Source organism: Tachyglossus aculeatus, chromosome 21 (genome assembly GCF_015852505.1).
Source record: "Tachyglossus aculeatus isolate mTacAcu1 chromosome 21, mTacAcu1.pri, whole genome shotgun sequence".
Taxonomy (NCBI): domain Eukaryota; kingdom Metazoa; phylum Chordata; class Mammalia; order Monotremata; family Tachyglossidae; genus Tachyglossus; species Tachyglossus aculeatus.
In genome coordinates this window covers 54143179-54169555 of record NC_052086.1, presented here as the reverse complement: position 1 = coordinate 54169555, position 26377 = coordinate 54143179, and the positions used below count along the sequence as shown (strand labels likewise).

Here is a 26377-nt window from a genome sequence, read left to right as displayed (position 1 = left end):
AGTCTATGTAGGATCAATCAATCGTATTTATTGAGCGCTTACGGTGTGCAGAGCACTGTACTAAGCCCTTGGGAAGTACAAGTTGGCAACATATAGAGACAGTCCCTACCCAACAGTGGGCTCACAGTCTAGAAGGGGGAGGCAGACAACAAAACCAAACATATTGACAAAATAAAATAAATAGAATAGATATGTACAAGTAAAATAGAGTAATAAATATGTACAAACATATATACATATATTTGTATACGTATACATAGGAGGGGAGAGCAAGTATCGAATCCCTATTTTACAGTTGAGGAAACAGACTCAGAGATGCTGACTTGCTCAAGGTCACACAGCAAGCACTTCATCATCATCATCAATCGTATTTATTGAGCGCTTACTGTGTGCAGAGCACTGTACTAAGCGCTTGGGAAGTACAAGTTGGCAACATATAGGGACAGCCCCTACCCAACGCTTGACAGAGGCAGGATTAGAACTCAGGACCTCTGACTCCCAGGCCTGCCTCTTTCAATTAGGTATTACCTGCAGACAAGAGGGAGGGTTTGCTGCTCTCAATCATGTCTTCTTGGTGTTGGCAGAACTTACGTCTGGGGGCTGCTGAGCTCAGAGGGGCAGAGCGTAAGCTCTCCAAAAGCAGGGACCATGTCTTCCAACACTGCTGTCCTCTCCTAAGTGCATACTACACTGCTCTGCACCAGTAAGCACTCAATAAATACCACTGGTCGAGTGTGCGGGGCTCAGCAGAAACAGGCATCAATAGTGGAAGACAATTCCAGCACATATTCTGCCGGTGGTGGTGGTAGGGGGGTGTACTTTCCGCCTCTTACCCACTGCGGCCTAAAAGTCGTGCTCACCCTCAATGCCAGAGGGCCAGGAAAGGAGCACTATTGTATTTTCACCGACAAAACGTGCAAGAGACTCTCTCCAAGGCGCTTCCCCTCACAGGCAGTAACCGCCCCCCCGTCTCCTATCCGAAGGAAAACACTTCTGTTTCTCACCAAGACTAAACACTCCTCGTGGGAAAGATGCCCATGTGATGTTTCACGAGGTATCTTTCACTAAACCCTTTGCTCCTACGGGTCCGCGAGGGTAATTCTGCTGTTGGAAAAGCTTCAGAATGAACAAAACGTAAACGATGGTGTACAACCCCGGAATGCACATCGTCCTGAAACTCATTTAAACGCGACAAAGGTGAAGCCTCAAAGCTAATAATATTTATTACTCTATTTATTTTTTACTTGTACATATCTATTCTATTTATTTTATTTTGTTAGTACGTTTGGTTTTGTTCTCTGTCTCCCCCTTTTAGACTGTGAGCCCACTGCTGGGTAGGGACTGTCTCTATATGTTGCCAATTTGTACTTCCCAAGCGCTTAGTACAGTGCTCTGCACATAGTAAGCGCTCAATAAATATGATTGATGATGATGATGATGATAATCCCTGCAGGAGTTCAGTCGGCTGAGGCTCCTCAGAGGCCGCCGTTAAGCGTTACCAAAAAGCCGCTCCCGCCAGCCTCGATGTCTCCCCAGGCAATTCTTCTCTTCATTTCCATCTTATTTCCGTCGGAGCAGTTGGCCTGTCTAGGTAGTTTTAAGGTTGACACGAGACTTCCCTTGCTGGGTACTGCATTCTTTCATCTAAAAGGGAGGGATGGGGTGGAGGGACCAGAGCAATCAGAAGAGGGGACAGTCACCGCTAATTGCTCCAGTACAATTTTCTTTCCGGCCAGAAAGCTGCTCTTTGGCAGAATAGCGGGAATTTGGAAGTAGACTTTCACTCTCCCTGGAGGGGATGAGAAAAGTGTTTAAATACATCTAAGAGAAAGAATTCACAGTGCCAGCTCTCCATCTTTGAGATGGCCTCTGCTTTCTCTAATTTACAACTCCTTCTGCCGTTTTAAATCCAAGTTAGCAAAAGACGGCCTTCCCATCAAGCTTATTACAGGGCAGCGGCTGCCTTGAATTCTGATTTTGCCCCTTGCACTGTTCTAAAGTGTCCCCAAGAAGTTGTAGACGACAATGACAAAACAAGTACTCGAACATGATATTTGAATTCCAAATCTGAAGCTAGCGGGGCAGTGACGGAGATCTATCCCCTGCAGCTGTTAGTGCAAATTCATGCTAAATATGGTTTGCGAGTCTGGTGATCTTTACCCCATATTCCCTCTTTCTTCTTCTTAAAAAGACAATCCAGTGCAAGTTCCCTAACACGAGAGAGACGACAACTGGTTTAAATGAAAGCTGACACACCTGTAGGAGATTTTGGGGATAAAAACCAAAGAAACCTAGTGCAGAGAAGGAGACTACTCGGTGCTTCCCCGCCAAGAACGAACGATGCTTTCGGCGTTTCCAACTTCAGCCCCTGAGCGACCGAGACCCGGAATAATTTAAAAAAAAGATGGTTTAATCATCATCATCATCATCATCAATCGTATTTATTGAGCGCTTACTATGTGCAGAGCACTGTACTAAGCGCTTGGGAAGTACAAATTGGCAACATATAGAGACAGTCCCTACCCAACAGTGGGCTCACAGTCTACAATCAATCAATCAATCGTATTTGAGCGCTTACTATGTGCAGAGCACTGTACTAAGCGCTTGGGAAATACAAATTGGGAAGTATAATCTTGGGAAAGCCCTGTTCTAGCAACACAGATCTGGAGAGGAAAACAGATCCTAAATGAATCAGGGTCTGAAACAGGGATCGTGTCTCCCAACTCTGTTGTTAGTGGACTCTCCCAAACGCCCTGCGCACAGTAAGCGCTCAACAAACACCACCGGTCGGTTGGCCTTGGAAAAATATTTAATAAGAAAAAAAGCGGGCAGGGTACCACCAGGACCAAACCAGTTGTAGATTGTCCCGAGCTATTCCCTGCTGTGGGTAGAAGGTCTTTTAAATGCCCCCCGCCTTGAAAGCGGAGCGGAGGCTGACATCCCTCCACAACCTGTGTTATGGGTGGCAGCTTGAAGAGATGTTGTCCTTTACCGCCTGTCCCCTCCCGGGGTCATCCCTGTTGTCCTGGCGAGTCGGGGAGGCTCAGTCCTGCAGCAGCTTGTGTTTGGTAACGGAGCTTTCCGAACACAGGTGAACGAAGAGGGCTCCGGCGGCCGTCCGAGCCCGTAGCTCGTGCAGCTCGTAGTCGTGGGCCCACTCCACGTTGCCCCATTTTTGGATCTGACGAGAGAACAACCAGGCATTGACAAATACGTAACACTGCCTGCTTGATCAAATCTAAGAAAAGAAACAAAACACACAAACACGTACACACACACACAAAATAATGTTGGATCCTTAAGCAGAGGCATTGGCAAAGGTTTCAATCAATCAATCAATCGTATTTACTGAGCGCTTACTGTGTGCAGAGCACTGTACTAAGCGCTTGGGAAGTACAAGTTGGCAACATATAGAGGCAGTCCCTACTCAACAGTGGGCTCACAGTCTAGAAGAAATTCCACCCCGAGGCTTGGGTTCAAAAATGAATCTGGGGAGATTAATAATAAAATACTAACAACAATAATGGAATTTGCTGAGCACTTACTATGTGCTGAGAACTGTACTAAGGGCTGGGGTGAATACAAGCAAATCAGGTTGGACACAGTCCCAATCCCCGTTTTACAGATGAGGTAACTGAGGCCCAGAGAAGTGAAGTGACTTGCCCAAGGTCACAAAGCAGACATATGGTGAAGCCAAGATTTTGACTGCCAGGGTGCTAATAGAGAGTTAATTTCCGTAACAGGAATAGGCTCAGGCTGACACAGACCTGAAACTGAGTTGATTTCCCCTGGGCCCTCCAGGGTCCTAGTCCAGGGAGGGGGAATATACTCAGTGCTTGCTTGCCGAGAACAAACAATGGTGTTTCCAACTTCAGCCCGTGAGCCACCGAAACCCAAAAGAATTCAAAAAATGATAGGGGCTTAATCTCGGGAAAGCCGTCTGCTAGCAGCATAGATCTGAAGAGGAAAGCAGATCCTAAATGAATCAGGGTCTGAAACAGGGATATCATGTCTACCGACTCTGTTGCTGGCGGACTCTCCCAAACGCCCTGTGCGCAGTAAGCGCTCAACAACTACCACCGGTTGGTTGGCCTTGGAAAAATATGTAATAAGAAAAGAAGAGGACACGGTACCTCCAGGATCAAACCCGCTGTAGATTCCCCCACGAGCTATTTCTTGCTGGGGGTAGAAGGTTTTTAAAATGTCCCTGGCAACTCCTGCGCCAACCTCTATCTGCACCTTTTAGACTGTGAGCCCACTGTTGGGTACGGACTGTCTCTATATGTTGCCAACTTGTACTACCCAAGCGCTTAGTACCGTGCTCTGCACACAGTAAGCGCTCAATAAATATGATTGATTGATTGATTGATTGATTGAATTCCATCCTCTCCCTGTGCCCCATCCCTCCCTGCCAAGGATGGAACTGAACTGGCCTGAGGGGGGGATGAGCACTGTTGGAGTGGTTCTGAGGGTACTGCTTAGAACAGTGCTTTGCACATAGTAAGCGCTTAATAAATGCCATTAAAAAAACAACTGTGCCTAACCACTACTATTACAGAATATCACATATATTAAAATACATAATTATAATAATGGAATTTATTAAGCATTTACTATGCGCAAAGCACTGTTCTAAGCGCTGGGGAGGTTACAAAGTGATCAGGTTGTTCCACTGGGGGCTCACAGTCTTAATCCCCATTTTCCAAATGAGGGAACTGAGGCCCAGAGAAGTTCAGTGACTTGCCCAAAGTCACAAAGCTGACAACTGGCGGAGCCGGGATTTGAACCCATGACCTCTGACTCCAAAGCCCGGGCTCTTTTCCACTGAGCCACGCTGCTTCTCAATAATAATGCGCATACGGTGTTATATTAATATAACGATACAACAAAACAACGGTTATAATAGTAATGAATAAGTATTTTGGCTAGGTGGCTGTTGGGAATTTAGGGAACCATTTTCTGACTTTTTCTACATCAACCTGGACAAAATGTGATGTGACGTTGGAAGCAGTGGTTGTGTACATATGTGCAGAACAGGTCAAGCTACAACGTGGGGGTGTATCGTTGGAAGCTGTGGTTGTGTACATATGTGCAGAACTGGTCAAGCTACAGTTTGGGGGTGTATCAAGAATATGACTCCTCCACTCCTAAAAAACCGAGAGTAATTGAATAACTAAATCTAATTCTTCCTGCATCATCATCACCAATCGTATTTATTGAGCGCTTACTATGTGCAGAGCACTGTACTAAGCGCTTGGGAAGTACAAATTGGCAACATATAGAGACGGTCCCTACCCAACAGTGCATCAGACTTTGCCAGACACGTTTTGACCGAGGACAAAACGGCTTCCTCGGGCTATTTATAATGGTCTTCTTTTTTAACTTTAGATTTCCTCTCTACAAATTGAGCCCACCTGATATTCCTCCTCCAGCCGAGACAGAAGCACAGCCTCTTCTACCGTAAGGTGCCGGTCGATCAGCCCCAGGGACAGGACCACGGACTTCAACTGTGTGATCACAAATTCTATACCTGGAGGACCAAAGAGCCAAAATCCCCAATGGTGCACCACTTCCTCCAAGGTAGGACAGGACAGGAAGATAAGGAACTAAAATGAGAGGGCTTAGGGGAGAAAGCGTTAAAATAATAAAAAAAGGTGACTAAATAGCACAGAGGTCAACTTTTCATTTGGAGTTTGGCAGTGGATAAGGGGTAATAATAATCATGATGGCATTTATTAAGCGCTTACTATGTGCAAAGCACTGTTCTAAGCACTGGGGAGGTTACAAGGTGATCGGGTTGTCCCACGGGGGCTCACAGTCATATCCCCATTTTACAGATGAGGTAACTGAGGCACAGAGAAGTTAAGTGACTTGCCCAAAGTCACACAGCTGACAACTGTGAGCCCACTGTTGGGTAGGGACCGTCTCTATATGTTGCCAACTTGGACTTCCCAATGCTTAGTACAGTGCTCTGCACACAGTAAGTGCTCAATAAATACAATTGAATGAATGAATGAATGAATTGGCGGAGCCGGGATTTGAACCCCTGACCTCTGACTCCAAAGCCCAGGCTCCTTCCACTGAGCCATGCTGCTTCCCCATTCATTCATTCATTCAATCGTATTTATTAATAATAATAATGATGGCATTTGTTAAGCGCTTACTATGTGCAGCGCTTACTGTGTGCGGAGCACTGTACTAAACGCTTGGAAAGTACAATTTAGCAACAGTCAGAAACAATCCCGGCCCACAACGGGCTCACAGTCTAGAATGGGGGGAGACAGGCATCAAAACAAGTAAACAGGCATCAATAGCATCAATATAAACAGAATTATAGATCTATACATATTAATGTAAATAAATAGAATTATAAATACGTACATATATACACGTGCTGTGGATGGGGGAGGCGGGCAGAGCAAAGGGAGGGAGTCGGGGCGATGGGGAGCAGGGGGGATCAGAGGAAAAGGGGGGTTTAGTCTGGGAAGGTCTCCTGGAGGTGAGTTACTTTTCATTCTCTTGCTTTTTCTGTTTTCCCTGCCTCCCTACTTTTCTCATATCATCAATCGTATTTCTTGAGCGCTTACTGTGTGCAGAGCACTGTACTAAGCGCTTGGGAAGTACAAGTTGGTAACATATAGAGACGGTCCCTACCCAGCAGTGGGCTCACAGTCTATCATATCCCTGTATTTGGTTGCTTCCCCAACCTGTCACTTTTCTTAATGTCCTGTCTCCCTGCAACGGCCTGTAAGCTCCTTGAGAGAGCATCCTATCTGCTTCCACTACAGTACTCTCCCAAATGCTGAGTTCAGTGCTCCGCACAGAGCAAGCACTCAATAAATATCATGGATTGACTGACTGATCCTAGCATGTCTCTCTGCCCCAGTTGTTTGCCTGTTTCCCATCCGACAGTGCTTCTCCACGCTGGTTTGTGTAGGTGTCTATTACTTATCAGTCTGTGTGTCTCTCCAGGGGGGTGAGCCCGAGTATATTTTAGACTGTGAGCCCACTGCTGGGTAGGGACTGTCTCTATATGTTGCCAACTTGTACTTCCCAAGCACTTAGTACAGTGCTCTGCACACAGTAAGCGCTCAATAAATACGATTGATGACGATGATGTATGTGCATTGGCACACGGAATAAGCTGATCCCCTTCATGTTGCGTGGCCGAAGCGTCGGCAAGTCCAAAGGCACAGTATTCCACTTTGTGCCCATTTCTGACTGTGAGCCCGCTGTTGGGTAGGGACCGTCTCTATATGTTGCCAACTTGTACTTCCCAAGCGCTTAGGACAGTGCTCTGCACACAGTAAGCGCTCAATAAATACGATTGAATGAATGAATGAATGAATGAATGAATGAAGTTGGAATTGCTTCTGTGCCACTGTGGCTTGGGTCGGGGTGAGGAACAAGGAGATGACAGGGGTAGTTTGTGTCTTAACGAGGTGAGGGCAAGCTGCAAAAGCCACCATTTTGGGCCTTTTCCCACCCTTACGGGAAACTCTCAGATCTCTTCCGAGCCCCGGGATGAGCGAGTCTGGGAATCCGGCTCCCCAAAGCCGTGGGGGCCGTCGTCCCCATCGAGGGGGGCACCTGTGCCGAACGCGGGACTCCCGATCAACTCGGCTGCAGTTGGTGAGTTCAGCAAATAATCTGAACTAGCTCACCTAGTGAGTACCTGCTGGACCCAAACCGCCGTCTGAAGGACTTCCTGTGTGAAAGATTACCCTGAAGGGGTAAAGGGGTCTGAAAAGACTCATTTACAGAAGCCCACGTCCCTTCCCTTCCCTGCAGCCCTTCAACAAGCGCGCTCCTTACCTTGCAAGGCCCACATGTTATAAGAGGCCAAATGACTGATGAAAACGTCTCTGGTCTTGGCTGGGATGCTGGGCCCCAGGATACTAGTGGAGGATCCAATTTCGACATTGTATCTGAAACGGCAGACGCTAAAACTTTATCTTCAAAGACGACCTGGCGAGAGGATGAACCGAACAGCCAGGTTCACAATCTCTTCCAGCTGCCCCCAAATTGCCACCGGTTTCCTGAGCTAAAGAGACATTCATTCATTCCTTCAATTGTATTTATTGAGCCCTCACTGTGTGCAAAGCACTTGGGGGAGTACAATACAACAACAAGCAGACACATTCCCCGTCCACAACGAGCTTAGAGTCTAGAGGGGGAGACAGACATTAATATAAATAACAAATATGTACATAAGGGCTGTGGGGCTGAGAGGAGGGATGAATAAAAGGAGCAAGTCAGGGCGATGCAGAAAGGAGTGGGAGAAGACGAAAGGAGGGCTTAGACAGGGAGGGTCTCTTGGAGATGTGCCTTCAATAAGGCTTTGAAGCAGGGGAGTCATTGTCTGTCAGATTTAAGGAGGGAGACCGTTCCAGGCCGGTGGCCAGACATGATTTGGTGCAGAGGGAGAGTCTGTAAGCTTACTGTGGAAAGGGAACATGACTACCAACTCTGCTGTACTGTCCTCTTCTCCCAAGTGCTTAGTACGATGTTCCGTACACAGTAAGTGCTCACTCAATACCATCTGACTGATTCTGGGAACTTTCCTGTTAGTAGCTTCTGTTACCTTAATTTTCCTCCAGACTGCTATCAAAATCCTACCCAGCCAAGGCATCCCCAAGGCTCTGCACTGAAAAGAAGGCACTGACTGAGGTTTGGTCACTCAGAAAGAACTGCTGCACACCAAAAAAGCCTCAATAGGAAAAGCTTTTCCTTGCTGGCTCTATCACAGAAAAGCAGCATGGCCTAGTATGGGCTTGGGAGTCGGAGGACGTGGGTTCTAATCCCAGCTGTGCTACTCGTCTGCTGTGTGACCTTGGGGAAATCACTTCACTTCTCTGAGCCTCAGTTACCTCATCTGTAAAATGGGGATTGAGACCGTGAGCCCCATGTGGGACGGGGATCGGGTCCAACCTGATTACCTTGCGTCTACCCCAGTGGTTGGAACAGTGCTTGGCACTAAGTGGTTAAATACCATAATTCATGTTCTAAAAATCTGATTTCCTGTGATAAATGGTGAATCAGAGGATGCAAGGCTGAAGGTACAAAAGGCCATGCATGGGGGGGAGGGGGCGGCATGAATGGCGGCGGTAGTGGATGGGAAGAAAAGCAAAACCCCAATTACAGGAGGGCTTACCTTTTCTCAGCCCATTCTACAATTGGATCCCACTCGTTCTTTTGCAGTTCTACTAGTGTCTCTGGCTCCTCCACTCTGTAGCTAATTCATAATAATAAAAATAATCTTCATTACTAAAATAGACAGTTACTTTGTGCAGCATTAGTAATACAAAGGAAAAACACTAATGGTATTCATCTCATTCATTCCTTCAATCATATCTACTGAGGGCTTATTCATTCATTCAATCGTATTTATTGAGCGCTTACTGTGTGCAGAGCACTGTACTAAGCGTTTGGGAAGTACCAGTTGGCAACATACAGAGACGGTCCCTACCCGACAGTGGGCTCACAGTCTAGGAGGGGAGACAGAAAACAAAACAAAACATATTAACAAAATAAATAAAATAAATAGAGTAATAAATATGTACAAACATATATACATATATACAGGTGCTGTGGGGAGGGGAAGGAGGTGAGCCTTCTAGACTGTGAGCCCACTGTTGGGTAGGGACCATCCCTATGTGTTGCCAACTTGTACTTCCCAAGCGCTTAGTCCAGTGCTCTGCACACAGTAAGCGCTCAATAAATACGATTGAATGAATGAGGTAAGGTGGAGGGGATGGAGAGGGGGAGGAGGGGGAGAGGAAGTAAGCGCTTATTAGTACAGTGCTCTGCACACAGTAAGCGCTCAATAAATATGATTGATTGATTGATTGAGGGGGCTCAGTCTGGGAAGGCCTCCTGGAGGAGGTGAGCTCTCAGTAGGGCCTTGAAGGGACATAGTACAAGCACTTAATAAATGCCATCATTATTATTATTATGTGCCTTCACTATGGCTTTGAAGTGGGGGAAAAGAGTAATTGTCTGTCAGGTTTGAGGAAGGAGGGCGTTCCAGGCCAGAGGTAGGACATGGACTAGGGGTTGGCAGCAAGCCAGGCGAGATGGAAGCACAGCACCTGTATATATGTATATATGCTTGTACATATTTGTTACTCTATTTATTTATTTATTTATTTTACTTGTACATATCTATTCTATTTATTTTATTTTGTTAGTATGTTTGGTTTTGTTCTCCGTCTCCCCCTTTTAGACTGTGAGCCCACTGTTGGGTAGGGACTGTCTCTATATGTTGCCAACTTGTACTTCCCAAGCGCTTAGTCCAGTGCTCTGCACACAGTAAGCGCTCAATAAATACGATTGATGATGATGATGGAAGCACGGTGAGAAGGTTAGCACTAGAGGAGCCAAGTGTGCGGGCTGGGCTGTAGAAGGAGAGAAGTGAGGTGAGGTGGCGGGGGGGGGGTCAAGGTGATGGAATGCTAATTGTACTACTAAAAGAGAGTCCTCTCCACTCCCCATCTATCTCAAGGCCTAAATGGAGGTGGGAGGGTAGTTCTGTCAAAGAGGATCAATCCTCAATATCTTGTCCCAGAGAGTGGTCATTTAGGAAATCACTTACCAGAACTGCTGGTCGTCATCATCATCATCATCATCAATCGTATTTATTGAGCGCTTACTGTGTGCAGATCACTGTACTAAGCGCTTGGGAAGTACAAATTGGCAACATATAGAGACAGTCCCTACCCAACAGTGGGCTCACAGTCTAAAAGGGGGAGACAAAACCAAACATACTACAAAATAAAATAGAATAGATATGTACAAGTAAAATAAATAGAGTAATAAATATGTACAAACATATATACATATATACAGGTGCCGTGGGGAAGGGAAGGAGGTAAGATGGGGGGGATGGAGAGGGGGACGAGGGGGAGAGGAAGGAAGGGGCTCAGTCTGGGAAGGCCTCCTGGAGGAGGTGAGCTCTCAGTAGGGCCTTGAAGGCTTGTCAGTCATGTGGACAGCACTAGCTTAAGTCCGACTCATTGTCTAGGGAATCTACTACGCCGTGGGAAAGTGGGTGACCTACTGGATTAGAGCATGGGCCCAGGAGCCACAGGCCCTGGGTTCTCATCCCGGCTCTGCCACTTGCCTGCTGCGTGACCTCGGGAAAGTCACTTAACTCCTCTGTTAAGAGCTTATATACCGCAAGTATTAACTATTATTGCCTGCTGTGTAACCTTTTAACTTCTCCGGGCCTTAGTTTCCTCAGCTGTAAAATGGGGATGAAACACCTGTTCTCCCTCCCTTTTGACTACGAGCTCCATGTGGGATGGGGCCGGGTCCCATCAGATTACCTTGTATCTCTCCCAGCACTTAATTACAGTGTCTGGCATATAGTAAGTGCTTAGCAAAACACCACAGTTATTATCATTAGCATTATTCAAAGCTTAAGAAATCTGGAACTTAAGGCACCAAATCATTAAACTCACACCTGAGTCTGAACTAAAAAAAAATAAATAAAAGATTCATTCATTCAATCGTATTTATTGAGCGCTTACTGTGTGCAGAGCACTGTACTAAGCGCTTGGGAAGTACAAGTTGGCAACACATAGAGATGGTCCCTACCCAACAGTGCGCTCAAAGTCTAGAAGGGGGAGACAGAGAACAAAACAAAACTGATTAACAAAATAAAATAAATAGAATATGTAGAAGTAAAATAAATAGAGTAATAAATACATGCAAAAGATCACTATGGCTTAATTATGAAGTAGGATTTGTGCCCTGCCAAGCACAAAGTGAGAGTCAAAGGTCATAGTGGAGAAGCAGTGAGGCCTAGTGGAAATACCAAATGCCTGAGAGTCAGAGGACCTGATCCCAGTTCTGCCACTTGTCTGCTGTGTGACCTTGGGCAAGTCACTTTACTTTTCTGTGCCTCAGTTACCTCATCTGTAAAATCTGTTCTTGGATGTCCTCCTGTCACCTCAAATTTAGTAAGGCTAAAACCGAACTTCGTGTCTTCCCACCCAAACCCTTCCTCCTGCTCACTTTCCCGTCACTGTAGACGGCACCACCATCTCTCCTCACAAGCCTGTAACTTCAGCATTATGCATGACTCCTGTCATTCAACCCACATATTCAAGCCATCACTAAATCCTTTCAGTTCCACCGTCACATCGCTGAAATCCGCCCCTTCCTCTGCATCCAAGCTGCTACCCTGTTAATACAACCCCTTATCCTATCCTGCCTTGATTATTATTTCAGCCTCCTTGCTGAACCTCCCTGCCTCCTGTTCTCTCCCGACTCCAGTCCATATTTCATTCTGTGGCCTGGATCATTTTCCTACAAAAATGTTCAGACCATGTTTTCCTGCTCCTCAAGAACCTCCAGTGATTGCCCAGCCACCTCCACATCAAACAGAAAGTACTCACCATTGGCATTAAAGCATTCAATCACCTTGCCCCCTCCTACCTCACTACCACCCAGCCCGCTCACTTCACTCACTCACTCAATCAATCAATCGTATTTATTGAGCGCTTACTGTGTGCAGAGCACTGTTTTAAGCGCTTGGGAAGTACAAGTTGGCAACATATAGAGACGGTCCCTACCCAACAGTGGGCTCACAGTCTAGAAGGGGGAGGCAGAGAACAAAACCAAACATACTAACAAAATAAAAAGAATAGATATGTACAAGTAAAATAAATAGAGTAATAAATATGTATATACATATATACAGGTGCTGTGGGGAAGGGAAGGAGGTAAGATGAGGGGGATGGAGAGGGGGACGAGGGGGAGAGGAAGGAAGGGGCTCAGTCTGGGAAGGCCTCCTGGAAGAGGGAAAGCACTGTGGCTTAGAGGCACAGAGAAGTGAAGTGATTTCATTCATTCAATCGTATTTATTGAGCGCTTACTGTGTGCAGAGCACTCTACTAATTCATTCATTCATTCAATTGTATTAAGCGCTTACTGTGTGCAGAGCACTGTACTAATTCATTCACTCATTCAATTGTATTTATTAAGCGCTTACTGTGTGCCGAGCACCGTACTAAGTGCTTGGGAAGTACAAGTTGGTGACATATAGAGACGGTCCCTACCCAACAACGGGCTCACAGTCTAGAAGGGGGAGACAGACAACAAAACAGGTGGACAGGTGTCAAGTCGTCAGAATAAATAGAATAAAAGCTAAATGATTTGCCTAAGGTCACACAGCAAACAAGTGGCAGAGGGAGGATTAGAACCCATGACCTTCTCACTCCCAGGCTCGGGCTTTATCCACTATGCCGTGCTGCTTCCATATTATGAACATAGCCATAATTTATTTTCATGACTGTCTCCCACTCTAAACTGTAAGCTCCTTGTGGGCAGGAACCCTGTCTATCAAATCTGTTATACCGTACTCTCCCAAGTGCTTAGTACACTGCTCTGCACAAAGGAAGCGCTCAATAAAAACGATCGACTGGCTGACTCCTCACTCTTCACTTCTCTAATGCTAACCTTCTCACTATACCTCAATCTCATCTTCCTCCCCCACATCCCGCCTCTGGCCTTGACGCCCTCCCTCCTCATATCAGCCGGACAATTGCTCTCCCCTGCTTCAAAGTGTTATCGAAGGCACGTCTCCTCCAAGAAGCCTTCCCTGACCAAGCCCTCCTCTCCTCTTCTCCCTCTCCCTTCTGCATCACCCTGACTTGTTCCCTTCATTCATTCCCCCGCTCCCAGCCTCACGGCACTTATGTATACACCACTTATTTATACTAACATCTGTCTCCCGCTAGACTGTGAGCTCATTGTGGGCAGGGAATGTATCTGTGTGTTGTATTGTACTCTCCCAGGTGCTTAGTACGGGGCTTTGCACACAGTAAGCTCCCAATAAATACAGCTGAAGGAATAAAATGGGGATTTAATAATAGCAATAATAATTACGGTATCTGTTAAGTGCTTTCTATGTGCAAGCACCGTTCTAAGCACTAAGCGCTGGGGTAGATACAAGATAAGCAGGTTGTCCCAGGTCCCAGGTTGTCCCTCATTTTATAGATGAGGTAACTGAGGCACAGAGAAGTTAAGTGGCTTGCCCAAGGTCACACAGCAGACAAGTGGCAAAGACGGGATCAGAACCCATGACATCTGGACTCCCAAGCCCGTGCTCTTTTCACTAAGCCGCGTTGCTTCTGTGAGCACCATGTGGGACATGGACTGTGTCCAACCTGATTATCTTGTATCTACCCCAGCGCTTAGTACAGTGCCTGGCACATAGTATGTGCTTAATACCACACAAAAACCCACTTTAATGTGTGTGTGTATGTTTATATGTGTATATAGCGGAAGGTGACCACTTTGATCTAGGAGTCTTGCAGGGCTTTCACAACTGACCATACAAGTCGTAAAGGGTTAGCCACCCTGAAGGGTGGTGAGGAGCAACAAGTTAAGGCTGCTGCTGCCGCCCAGGAAATTCTGGTTCTGTAGATAAGCCAATAACATCAAATTTCCTTGGGGCTCGACACTAAATGTACTCAAAAAAAAAAAAAAAAGCTGCTTTTCACAGGCACTATATCACACACACACACTTAATTTACTCAAAAAAAAGTCAGTTTTTACAGTTTCTCTCTCTCTCTCTCTCACCCCCCTCCCAACCCCCCAACTGCCATTATGAGAATTTCAGTTCAGGTATGTGCTACCAGACGGTGTCCGTGTCCAGAAACTTCACAGCCGCTTTGATGAGCTGATCTTTGCTTCGCTGAGATGGGTTGTCCAAAGAAGTGTTGCATAGTGTGGTCTGAATCAAATAAAAAACAACAAAGAAACCACCCAGCTGTTAGCAGAGCAGGGTTTCAAGGTAATAGTCATTTTCATTTTGAAAAAGGCCTGGTGAAGACGAATAAGTCACCATGCTAATATAAATGCTAAACCAACAGAAAGCGATTGAATCAAGGGATGGTAGAAATTTCCCCATACAACCTCCTGGACGGGACTTCTCTTCCAGCCTAACTCAAGAGCCTAGGAAGCTGCCCATGAGTCACAGAAATGCCAGATTAATCAAAGAGCCAAATGTTGTATCTATCTCTCTCCGTCACAGCTCCCTCAAATACTATAAGGCATTCAAGTCGTCAGAGTTCTTGTAAAAGCCTCTGACCTATGGTAACGTTTTGGCTAATTACCCGAAGATGGTAAAAGAACCACCAGAAGCACAAATTATGATTTCTCTGCCTTCTAGGGAAAAACATAAAGATACACGATATTTCCATAAAACACAGACCGGGCACTTTAGGTACAAAAGAAATACAAATATCAAAATTAACTCTCAGAAATTTAAGGTTTAGAACACTCTACTAGTGTGGAGCAAGGGCTCTTAATATTGGCTCCATTTATTCTTAATGTCCGTGCTGACCCATCTAAGTTAGAGACATATTTGAGCGTTGGGCCTGAACGGTCTGGACAGCCTACTGAACTGGAAAAACAATCCTTGTCCCAGGGAACTTGGAGGTCTGGATTATGTAGCCCAGGGACTCAGCATCCTCCGAGACTTTTCCTAAATCACTTCATCTTTCTGGATCTCCTTTTCCCCATCCATGAAAAACAGGATGGAGAACCGGCGATTCCCCCCACAGTGACACGTCATCATCATCAATCGTATTTATTGAGCGCTTACTGTGTGCAGAGCACTGTACTAAGCGCTTGGGAAGTACAAGTTGGCAACATATAGAGACAGTCCCTACCCAACAGTGGGCTCACAGTCTAGAAGGGGGAGACAGAGAACAAAACCAAACATACTAACAAAATAAATTAAATAGAATAGATATGCACAAGTAAAATAAATAGAGTAATAAATATGTACAAACATTTATACATATACAGGTGCTGTGGGGAAGGGAAGGAGGTAAGATGGGGGGATGGAGAGGGGGACGAGGGGGAGAGGAAGGAAGGGGCTCAGTCTGGGAAGGCCTCCTGGAGTAGGTGAGCTCTCAGTAGGGCCTTGATAATAATGGCATTTATTAAGCGCTTACTATGTGCAAAGCACTGTTCTAAGCGCTGGGGAGGTTACAAGGTGATCAGGTTGTCCCATGGGGGGCTCACACAATTTTAATCCCCATTTTACCGATGAGGTAACTGAGGCACAGAGAAATTAAGTGATTTGCCCAAAGTCACACAGCTGACGGCAGAGTCGGGATTCGAACCCACGACCTCAGACTCCCAAGCCCACACTGTTTTCCACTGAGCCACGCCGCTTCAGACTGCAGGGACTCCTCCCTCCCATAGTAATAATAATGGTCTTTGTTAAGCACTTATTAGGTGCCAAGCATTGTTCTGAGCACTGGGTAGATACGAGTTAATCAGGTTGGATACAGTCCCCATCCCACATGGGGCTCACACTCTTATCCCCCTTTTACAGATGAGGTAACTGGCACAGAGAAGGTAGGTGGCTCGCCCAACGTCACACAGCAGACAAGGGGGCGGAGCCGGGATTAGAACCCAGGTCCTCCTGATTCCCAGGCCCGTGCTCTGTCCATTAAGCCGATGACTTCCCGCCGCGAAGGCGGGAAGAAGGTAAGGTTAGGTGATCTCTCCGTCGTGGCATACGGGAGTGGCTGTAGAATCACCGGGTTGGATCCAAGGTGGCCCTGGTGAACCTGCAGTTGCTCGGCGAGATTTAAGTCAGGTTGGCACTCGGGGGAAAACCTCTGGGCCCCATATTGTCAGGGCGCCTTCGGGAGAACCATCTCTGGCTGGGATCGGGGGAGGGAATTTTACAACAATAATTCCGTTCGGCCCTTCTGACTCCTCAGTTAAATCTGAATGATCTCTCTCCTTCCCCCTCAAATCCCCTGGAATTGTCTTACCAAATGCATGGTGTAAAACTTGATGGTATCCCGTTGGGAATCCCATTCCGTGGCCACAGCTATGGCCAAAGCTTCACTGGGAACCGTGAACAGCTTGGCCTGGGGAGTTCTCAGCTTCCTATGATCCAGGTTTATCTCAAAGCCACCTTGAACGGGGGAAGGGGGAAATAAACCTTTCAGAAATTACAAGAGAAATAACGATTATGGTATTTGTCAAGTGCTATGTGCCAAGGACTGTTGTTTTAATTGCTGGGGTGGATATAAGGTAAACAGGTTGGACACAGTCCTTGTCTCACATGGGGCTCACAGTCTTAATCCCCACTTTACAGATAAGAAAACTGAGGCACAGATTTTAGGTGACTTGTCCAAGGTAATACATAGCAGACAAGTGGCAGAGCTGGGATTAGCGCCACCAGGGATAATGCAAATCTCAGGAAGAGGAAGAGTCTCCTCTCCAAATAATTTATGTTACCTGACGAAATAAGCTCACTGTGGGCAGGGAACGTGTCTATAAACTCTGTTATATTGCTATATTGTACTCTCAAGTGCTTAGTTCAGTGCTCTGCACACAGTTAAGTGCTCAAAAAATACGAATGATTGATTGATTGAAATGGGAAGGAAAATCTCCCATCTGCTCTAGCAACCTTCCTGATGTGAAAAAATTTTAACTTGGGCTCATTCATTTAAAAAAAAAGAAAAGATAGCCATCAAATGCTGATAGATGAATTTTTAAGACACCCAACTACGTAAACTGGCACTTACAAGCTACTGCTTGAATGAGAACCCCAAGAATGCTTTCCACACCCTCCAACATCATCTTGCTCTCACCTGTATTCATGAGTATTTCTGGCTGTTGGAGATGCTAGAGCGCTTAGTACAGTGCTCTGCACACAGTAAGCGCTCAATAAATACGATTGATGATGATGATGATGCTAGAGAAGAACTGCTTTTTTGGATGCAGTCTGCTGAAATGCTCTATTGCAAGACCTCTCTCCTGGAAAATCCCCACGCGATTCAGATCCCCAGTGTTCTCTGCTGAGCTCACGTTTCACCCATAACCCCTTTTTCTTGCCACTGAATCTTTAAATTATATATTATAAATGATTTATTTATTCATATTAATGTCCATCTCCCCCTATAGACTGTAAGTTCACTATGGGCAGGGAACAAGTCTGTTAATTCTGTGGTACTGTGCTCTCCTAAACGCTTAGTACAGTGCTCTGCACATAGTAAGCGCTCAGTACAACTGACTGATTGAAGGACACGGAGCATGCTCACAGTAATAATAATGATGGCATTTGTTAAGTAATTCTAAGCGGTAGATACAAGGTTATCAAGTTATCGCACATGGGGCTCGCAGTCTTAATCCCCATTTTACAGATGAGGTAACTGAGGCACAGAGAAGTGACCTGCCCAAGGTCACATAGCTGACAAGTGGCAGAGCCAGGATTAGAGTACCACAGTGTCTCTTACTGCTTTATTTTTTACATTCTTTTGACAACTTTTCCTCTACTGTTCATATGTAAATCCTTTTCAGGACTGAATAAGCAAATTGGTTGGAAACTAGACATTTAGAGATAGGTTTTCGGGCGGGTCTACTGTGGTGTGTGGTTGGACACTTACCTTCCCCATGTGTGATGCTTACGTTCTGATAAAATCTCTTCCTTTCTGAAAGAAAAAGCGAGTGAAAACACTTTTGAATAAAGATGCCTTACAAAACACGAGACGGCATCATGACTAAAAATCTGTATTCAAGAACTGCTCTCATTATTATTAGCAATAATGGTATCTATTAAACATTATAATTATATATTATCCATCTATTATACATTATGCATAATCTAATAATGTGGTATTTGTCACGCACTGTACTAAGAACTGGGGAAGATACAGAATAATAAGGTCCCACATGAGGCTCACAGTAGAAGGGAGAACAGGTATAGAATCCCCATTTTGCAGATGAGGGAACTGAGGCCCAGAAGTGAAGTGTCTTGCCCAGTCACACAGCAGATGAATGGTGGGGCCAGGATTAAATCCCAGGTCCTCCAACTCCCAGGCCCATGCTCTTTCCAATAGGCCCTGCTGCTTCTCACTTTTACTCTACTAAAATCAATTACTTTTAAAAGGATTTTTTAAAATGGTATTACTTCCTATATGCCAGGCATTGTACTAAGTGCTGGGGTAGATACAAGATAATCAGGTGGTACACAGTCCGTGTCCCACATGTGGAGCCGGAATTATAACCCAGGCCCACGCTCCTTCGATTACGCCAGGCTGCTTCTCCTAAAGTTGAGGGATATTTAGAACTTCTTTTACAGTTGAGAGATATTTACCAGTTTGCTGCCCTGGTCACCAATTAGTTTTTAAGATAGGTTAGCTTCGGTGACTTGTCTAAAAGCTGACTGGGTTTCCACTTTCCCCAGAAGCCCTCTCTCTGTCCAAATCTAAAGATCCTGAATATGACAGTGACCTAGATTTTGGATGACAGTAGAAAAAACACAGTTAAAAAACACATTTCCAGCGTGATCGGGGACCCTCAAGAGCCTCTGATGAGGCAGGTCACGGCAGGCAGCAAGCAGCAGCAGCTGGAGTTCCAAGAGCCTTTTTAACCCGCCTCCATTCAATTAACCTCATTAACCAGCTTTCTTGGGTCCCCAACAGAAATGCCAAACCACCCTTCGTGTAGTCTAGTTGCTATAGCTTGGGCCTAGAAGTCAGAAGGACTTAAGTTTTCTGCCACCCGTCTGCTGTGACACCTTGGGAAATTCACTTCATTTTTTTGTGCCTCAGGACTCTCATCTGTAAAATGGAGATTAAGACTGTGAGCCCTCTGTGGGACAGGGACTATGTCCAACCTGGTTATCTTGCACCTTCTCCAGCGCTTAGAACACTGCCTGACACAGAGTAAGCACTTCACAAATACCCAAATTATTATTATTCAAAGAACAAACTCTGAATTATGTCTTTTGATCATTTAGATGAAAACTCTAGCATGAAAAATTGCATCTATGTGCCCCGTTACTTAAGAAGGAGTTAATCTCTAGTAAATTAGATTACCAATCTTGCCCCCCCTCTCAATAAAAGGAAAGTATCAAATTTGGAGAGCTACCAACAATAACTATCTCTAGGACCTGTAAAAATGAAAAGCTGTTCATTTGTTTAGATCTAAAGCTTCTGGAACTTTTTAAAAAAATGCTATTTGTTAAGTGCTTACTATTTGCCAGGAACTGTACTAACAGCAGGGCTAGATACAAGATAAGCAGTTTGGACACAGTTCCCTTCCCACAGAGGGCTCACAGTCTTAATCTCCATTTTACAGATGAGGTAGCTGAGGCACAGAGAAGTGAAGTGACTTGCCTAAAGTCACAAGCAGACAAAAGGTGGAACCGAAATTAGAACCCAGGTCCTCTAACTCCCAAGCCCATGATCTTTCCACTAGGCCACTCTGCTCCCCACTTCTGTTACTGATATAGTAATTTTAAAGCAAAGAAAAGCAAACAAGAAAGTTAATTAGAAAGTCCTTCCTTTTCTTTTTTAACACATAAAATCTTGAAATGATGAAATTCAAATGCCAATATTTATTGCCAATATGTACATATTTATTACTCTATTTATTTAGTTATTTTGCTTGCACATATCTATTCTATTTATTTTATTTTGTTAGTATGTTTGGTTTTGTCTCCCCCTTTTAGACTGTGAGCCCACTGTTGGGTAGGGACTATCTCTATATGTTGCCAATTTGTAATTCCCAAGCGCTCAGTACAGCGCTCTGCACACAGTAAGCGCTCAATAAATATGATTGATGATGATGATGCCAATTTAGAGAAGCTAGAAATTCCAGGGAAACTGTATTTAAATCTCACATTTTCTAACTGGGCTAACATTTTCTAATATCGCACAAGTTTTCTTGTGAATAATATAACCCCACATGAGTATTCTGAAAGGAGGATTTAAAGAGGCTCAAACTTTGGATTTTCCTGCTTAAACAAGATAACGCCAGTCTTCTTTTGCAATCAATACGATATCCGACCTGTGACCACCTGACTTATTTTTGCCCAAACCACCTTTGTTTGATTCCCAATGTCCAAAGAAGGGATTAATGAATCAATTAGCCTATAAAAGAACCCAGTTCATTCTCACTTTGGTGCACAAACCTTTTAAAAGCGCTTACAAACATACTATACTTAACCACTTCACTCCTTTATAAAATGCAAAATATTCTGTACAGCGCGTGGCATGGTTAAATATGGTATATTTCTGAGAGCTTAAAAAGGGTTTGTGCACAAAAGTGAGAATTAGCTGGATTCTGTTACGGGCTTACTGATTCATTAACCACTTATTTGGACATTGGGAATCAAATGAAGGCAATTAAAAGAAGGGAATCTCAGGGGCTCGGGGGAGGTTACAGACGCCTCTATTTCCTTACAGGTATGTGGTGAATTCAGTGGAGTAGCTGTAAGCAAGGTGGATGGGAGAAAAGCTATACAAATGTTGGGAAGTACCAATTTAGGAAACAGGCAGTGGCTACCAGGAAATGAAAGCAGGAAACAGAGGTTCAGGGACTCATTTTGGGAAAAGATGCTTGTCAGGTTATAAGGTGCACCCCTGCCTGGCTCTGATCTGGCCCAAGATTATCAGGCAAAGCTAAATTTAGGATACGGCACATCCAAATCCTAATTATTTTAAAGTTTGGTCAGTACAGAGAAGCAGCGTGCCTTAGTGGATAGAGCACGGGCCTGAGAGGCTGAAAGGTCTGGGTTCTAATCCCGGCTCTGCCTCATGTCTGCTGCATGACGGTGGGCAAGTCACTTAATTTTTCCGGGTCTCAGTTACCTCATCTGTAAAATGGGGACTAAGAGTGTGAGCCCCGTGAGAGACAGGGACTGTGTCCAACCTGATTAACTTGTATCTACCCCAGCGCTTAGTAAAGGGCTTGGCACACAGTAAGTGCTTAACAAATACGCATTATTATTATTATTTTTACAGCAGCCCCTTTAAAATAACCAAGTGGTCTGTCAACCTACAGCAGAAAACCTGGTTTGGGGAACTGCAGGACTCAGTATGGTAGTTATAAATATATTTAAATATTTTCCTTTGTGTAGGCTTTATTCCCACTAGGGAATAAAGAGAAGCACTAAAGAAGCAGCATGGCTCAATGGAAAGAGCCCGGGCTTTGGAGTCAAGGGTCATGGGTTTGAATCCCGGCTCTGCCAACTGTCAGCTGTGTGACTTTGGGCAAGTCACTTAACTTCTCTGGGCCTCAGTTCCCTCATCTGTAAAATGGGGATTAAGACTGTGTGCCCCCCGTGGGACAACCTGATCTCCTTGTAATCTCCCCAGCGCTTAGTACAGTGCTTTGCACATAGTAAGTGCTTAATAAATGCCATTAAAAAAAAAAGGGAGGGTAGGGGAAGGAAATAAAAGTCAAAACAAAGGAGAATATTCAATGGTAGATTTTGTCCCAATCAATAGTATTTACTGAGCGCTGTGTTGCAGACCACTGTACTAAACGCCTGGGAGAGTACAATGTAACCGAGTTGATAGATACGTTCCCTGCCCACAATGAGTTTACAGTCTAGAGGGGGAGACAGATATTAAAATAAACTACGGATATAAACCTAAGTGTTGTGGGGTTGAAGGAGGGGTGAATAAAGGGAATAAAGGCCCCTTATCCCTTCACTTTAAAACCTAGTGCAGTATGCCCTCTATTACCTCATCTGTAAAATGGGGATTAAGACTGTGAACCTTATTTGGATCAGGGACTGTGTCTGGCCCAATTACCTGATATCTACTTCAGCACATAGTAAGTGCCTAACAAATACCACAATTATTATTATTAAGAGGACCTGGTTCTAATTCCAGCTCTGCCACTTCACTTCCTTGTGCCTCCATTACCTCATCTGTAAAATGGGGATTAAGACTGTGAACCTTATTTGGATCAGGGACTGTGTCTGGCCCAATTACCCGATACCTACTTCAGCGCTTAATAAAGCGCCTGGCATACAGTAAGTGCTTAACAAATACCACAATTATTATTATTCTCTCCCTACCCACGTTCTTCCTCTGGCCTAGAATGTCCTCCCTCTTCAAATCCAAGAGACAATTACTCTCCCCACTTTCAAAGCCTTATGGAAGGCACATCTCCTCCAAGAAGCCTTCCCGTTTAACCCCTTCTCTCTCCTCCCACTCACTTCTGCACCGCACCTTCTTGCTCCTTCATTCATTCTCCCTCCCATCCCCGTAGCACATATATATAGATCTGTCATTTATTTATCTATTTATATTCACATCTGTCTTCCTCTCTAGACCGTAAGCCTGTGGGCAGGAATGTGTCTGTTGTTATACTGTACTCTCCCAAGTGTTTAAGTACGGTGCTTTGCACAGAGTAAACACTTAATATATACTTAATAGCACTTATATATAATATAGTAAGCACCTGTATATATGTTTGAACATATTTATTACTCTATTTTACTTGTACATATCTATTCTATTTATTTTATTAGTATGTTTGGTTTTGTTCTCTGTCTCCCCCTTTTAGACTGTGAGCCCACTGTTGGGTAGGGACTGTCTCTATATGTTGCCAACTTGTACTTCCCAAGCGCTTAGTACAGTGCTCTGCACACAGTAAGCGCTCAATAAATACGATTGATTGATCAATAAATACGATTGCATGAATTTCCTCCAAGGAACTTCCCCGATTTAGCCCTCATTTCCTTTTCTCCCCCTCCCTTCTGTCACCCGGATCTGTTGCTTTAATTCACCCGGCCCCCTCAGCCCCAAAGCATTTATGTACATATTCATAATTTATGTACTTATAATTAATCTGTGTCTCTCTAGACTGTAAACCCGTGTCCAGGGAACTTGTCTGTTCCACTGTACGCTCTTAAGTGCTCAGTACAGTGTGTTGCACACAGTAGGAGCTCAAGAAATACAAGGAACACAACGTCCTACAATCTTCTGAACATCTACTAATTTTGAATGCATTAACTACAACTCCCAAACTGTACCTCGAGTAGGGGATGACTTTAAGGGCTATTAAATTCCATTCTTTTTTAAAAGAGCTCCATCTGGTGTCACTTTGAAATTAGTTTGTCCCAAAGACTTTCCCTAACTTTGCCATAGTGAAGACATAATTTTAACAACACTGCTGTTGTTAACAGAGTAAGCGCTTAACAAATACCAACGTTATTATTACTACGTGAGAAGCACGGTTCCAAGCAATGGGGTAGATAGAAGACAACAGGGTTGGACACAGTCCTGGGCCCACATGGGGCTTCTGGTCTTAATTCCCATTTTACAGATGAGGTAACCGAGGCCCAGAGGAGTGAAGTGACTTGTCCAGGGTCACACAACAGACAAGTGGCGGAGCCGGGATTAGAAGCCCGGCCCATGTTTTATCTCTAGCCTGGAATGCCCTCCCTCCACATATCCACCAAACTAGCTCTGTTCCCCCCTTCAAAGCCCTACTGAGAGCTCACCTCCTCCAGGAGGCCTTCCCAGACTGAGCCCCCCCTTATCCCCTGCTCCTCCTCCCCTCCCCATCACCCCCACACCCTCCCCCTGCTCTAGCCCCCCCCCCCGCCCCACAGCACTGGTGTATAATAATAATGATGGCATTTGTTAAGCGCTTACTATGTGCAAGGCACTGTTCTAAGTGCTGGGGAGGATACAAGGTGATCAGGTTGTCCCACGGGGGGCTCACAGTCTTCATCCCCATTTTCCAGCTGAGGTAACTGAGGCCCGGAGAAGTTGAGTGACTTGTCCAAAGTCACACAGCTGAGAAGCGGCAGAACCGGCATTTGAACCCACGACCTCCGACTCCCAAGCCTGAGCCATGCTGCTTCTCTGGTGTATATAATAATGATGGCATTTATTAAGCGCTTACTATGTGCAAAGCACTGTTCAAAGCACTGGGGAGGTTACAAGGTGATCAGGTTGTCCCACAGTGGGGGCTCACAGTCTTAATCCCCATTTTACAGATGAGGTAACAGACAGAGAAGTTAAGTGACTTGCCCAAAGTCACACAGCTGACAATTGGCAGAGCCGGGATTTGAACCCATGACCTCTGACTCCAAAACCCGGGCTCTTTCCACTGTGCCACGCTGCTTCTCTCTGTACATAGTTATTACGCTATTTTATTAATGATGTGTATGTATCTATAATTCTTTTGATGCTATCGATGCCCATCTACTTGTTTTGTTGCCTGTCTCCCCCTTCTAGACTGTGAGCCCATTGTTTTGTAGGGACTGTCACTGTTGCCGAATTGTACTTTCCAAGTGCTTAGTACAGTACTCTGCACATAAGTGCTCAATAAACACAACTAGCTGAATGAATAATAATAATAATAATGATAATAATAATAGCATTTGTTAAGCACTAAAGCACTGTTCTAAGCGCTGGAGGAATACAAGGTGATCAGGTTGTCCCACGTGGGGCTCCCAATTTTAATCTTAAATAAATCTAGTCACTTAACTTCTCTATGCCTCAGTTACCACATCTGTAAAATGTGAATTAAGGTTGTGAGCCCCACGTGGGACAACCTGATCACCTTGTATCCCTCCCAGCACTTAGAACAGTGCTTGGCACATAGTCAACGCTTAACAAATGCCATCATTATTATTATTTATCCCCATTTTACAGATGAGGGAAATGAGGCCCAGAGAAGCTAAGTGACCTGCCCAAAGTCACCCAGCTGACAAGTGGCGGAGTCGGGATAATAACAATAATAATGATGGCTTTTGTTAAGCACTTACTACGTGCCAAGCACTGTTCTAAGCGCTGGGAGGGATACAAGGTCAAGGGATGGGAAGCAGCGTGGCTCAGTGGAAAGAGCACGGGCTTTGGAGTCAGAGGTCATGGGTTCAAATCCCAGCTCCTCCAACTGTCAGCTGTGTGACCTTGGGCAAGTCACTTAACTTCTCTGTGCCTCAGTTACCTCATCTGTAAAATGGGGATTAAAACTGTGAGCCCCCTGTGGAACAACCTGATCACCTTATAACCTCCCGAGCACTTAGAGCAGTGCTTTGCACATAGTACGTGCTTAACAAATACCATCATTATTATTATTATTATTACTATCTGTAAAATGGGGACTAAGACTGTGAGCCCCAAGTGGGACAACCTGTTCACCTTGTATCCCCCCCAGTGCTTAGAACAGTGCTCTGCACATAGTAGGCGCTTAACAAATACCAAAAAAAAAAGGGATTACAAGCAAGGTGGCTCAGTGGAAAGAGCCCAGGCATTGGAGTCAGAGGTCATGGGTTCAAATCCCAGCTCCTCCACTTGTCAGCTGTGTGACTTTAGGCAAATCGCTTAACTTCTCTGAGCCTCAGTTCCCTCATCTGTAAAATGGGGATGAAGACTGTGAGCCCCCCCTCCATGGGACAACCTGATCACCTTGTAACCTCCCCAGCGCTTAGAACAGTGCTTTGCACATCGTAAGCACTTCATAAATTCATTCACTCATTCATTCAATCGTATTTATTGAGCGCTGTGTGCACAGCACTGGACTAAGCGCTTGGGAAGTACAAGTTGTCAACATATAGAGCCAGTCCCTACCCAACAGCGGG

At 45.0% G+C, this 26377-nt stretch overlaps 1 protein-coding gene across 1 annotated transcript in view; it reads right to left on the bottom strand.

The window, feature by feature from the left end:
- Positions 1-2789: 2789 nt before the first annotated feature.
- The window catches only part of ATPAF2 (ATP synthase mitochondrial F1 complex assembly factor 2), a 28023-nt gene continuing 4435 nt past the window's right edge, over positions 2790-26377 (bottom strand). Inside the window, exons 2-8 of the mRNA XM_038762789.1 lie at positions 18429-18473; positions 16806-16951; positions 14646-14743; positions 9155-9235; positions 7816-7928; positions 5415-5530; positions 2790-3181 (exon numbers count right to left, since the gene is read on the bottom strand). Of these exons, the coding sequence (XP_038618717.1) occupies positions 3044-3181; positions 5415-5530; positions 7816-7928; positions 9155-9235; positions 14646-14743; positions 16806-16951; positions 18429-18473 (737 nt within the window). The 3' untranslated portion in view covers positions 2790-3043. The remainder of the gene's footprint in view (positions 3182-5414; positions 5531-7815; positions 7929-9154; positions 9236-14645; positions 14744-16805; positions 16952-18428; positions 18474-26377) is intronic.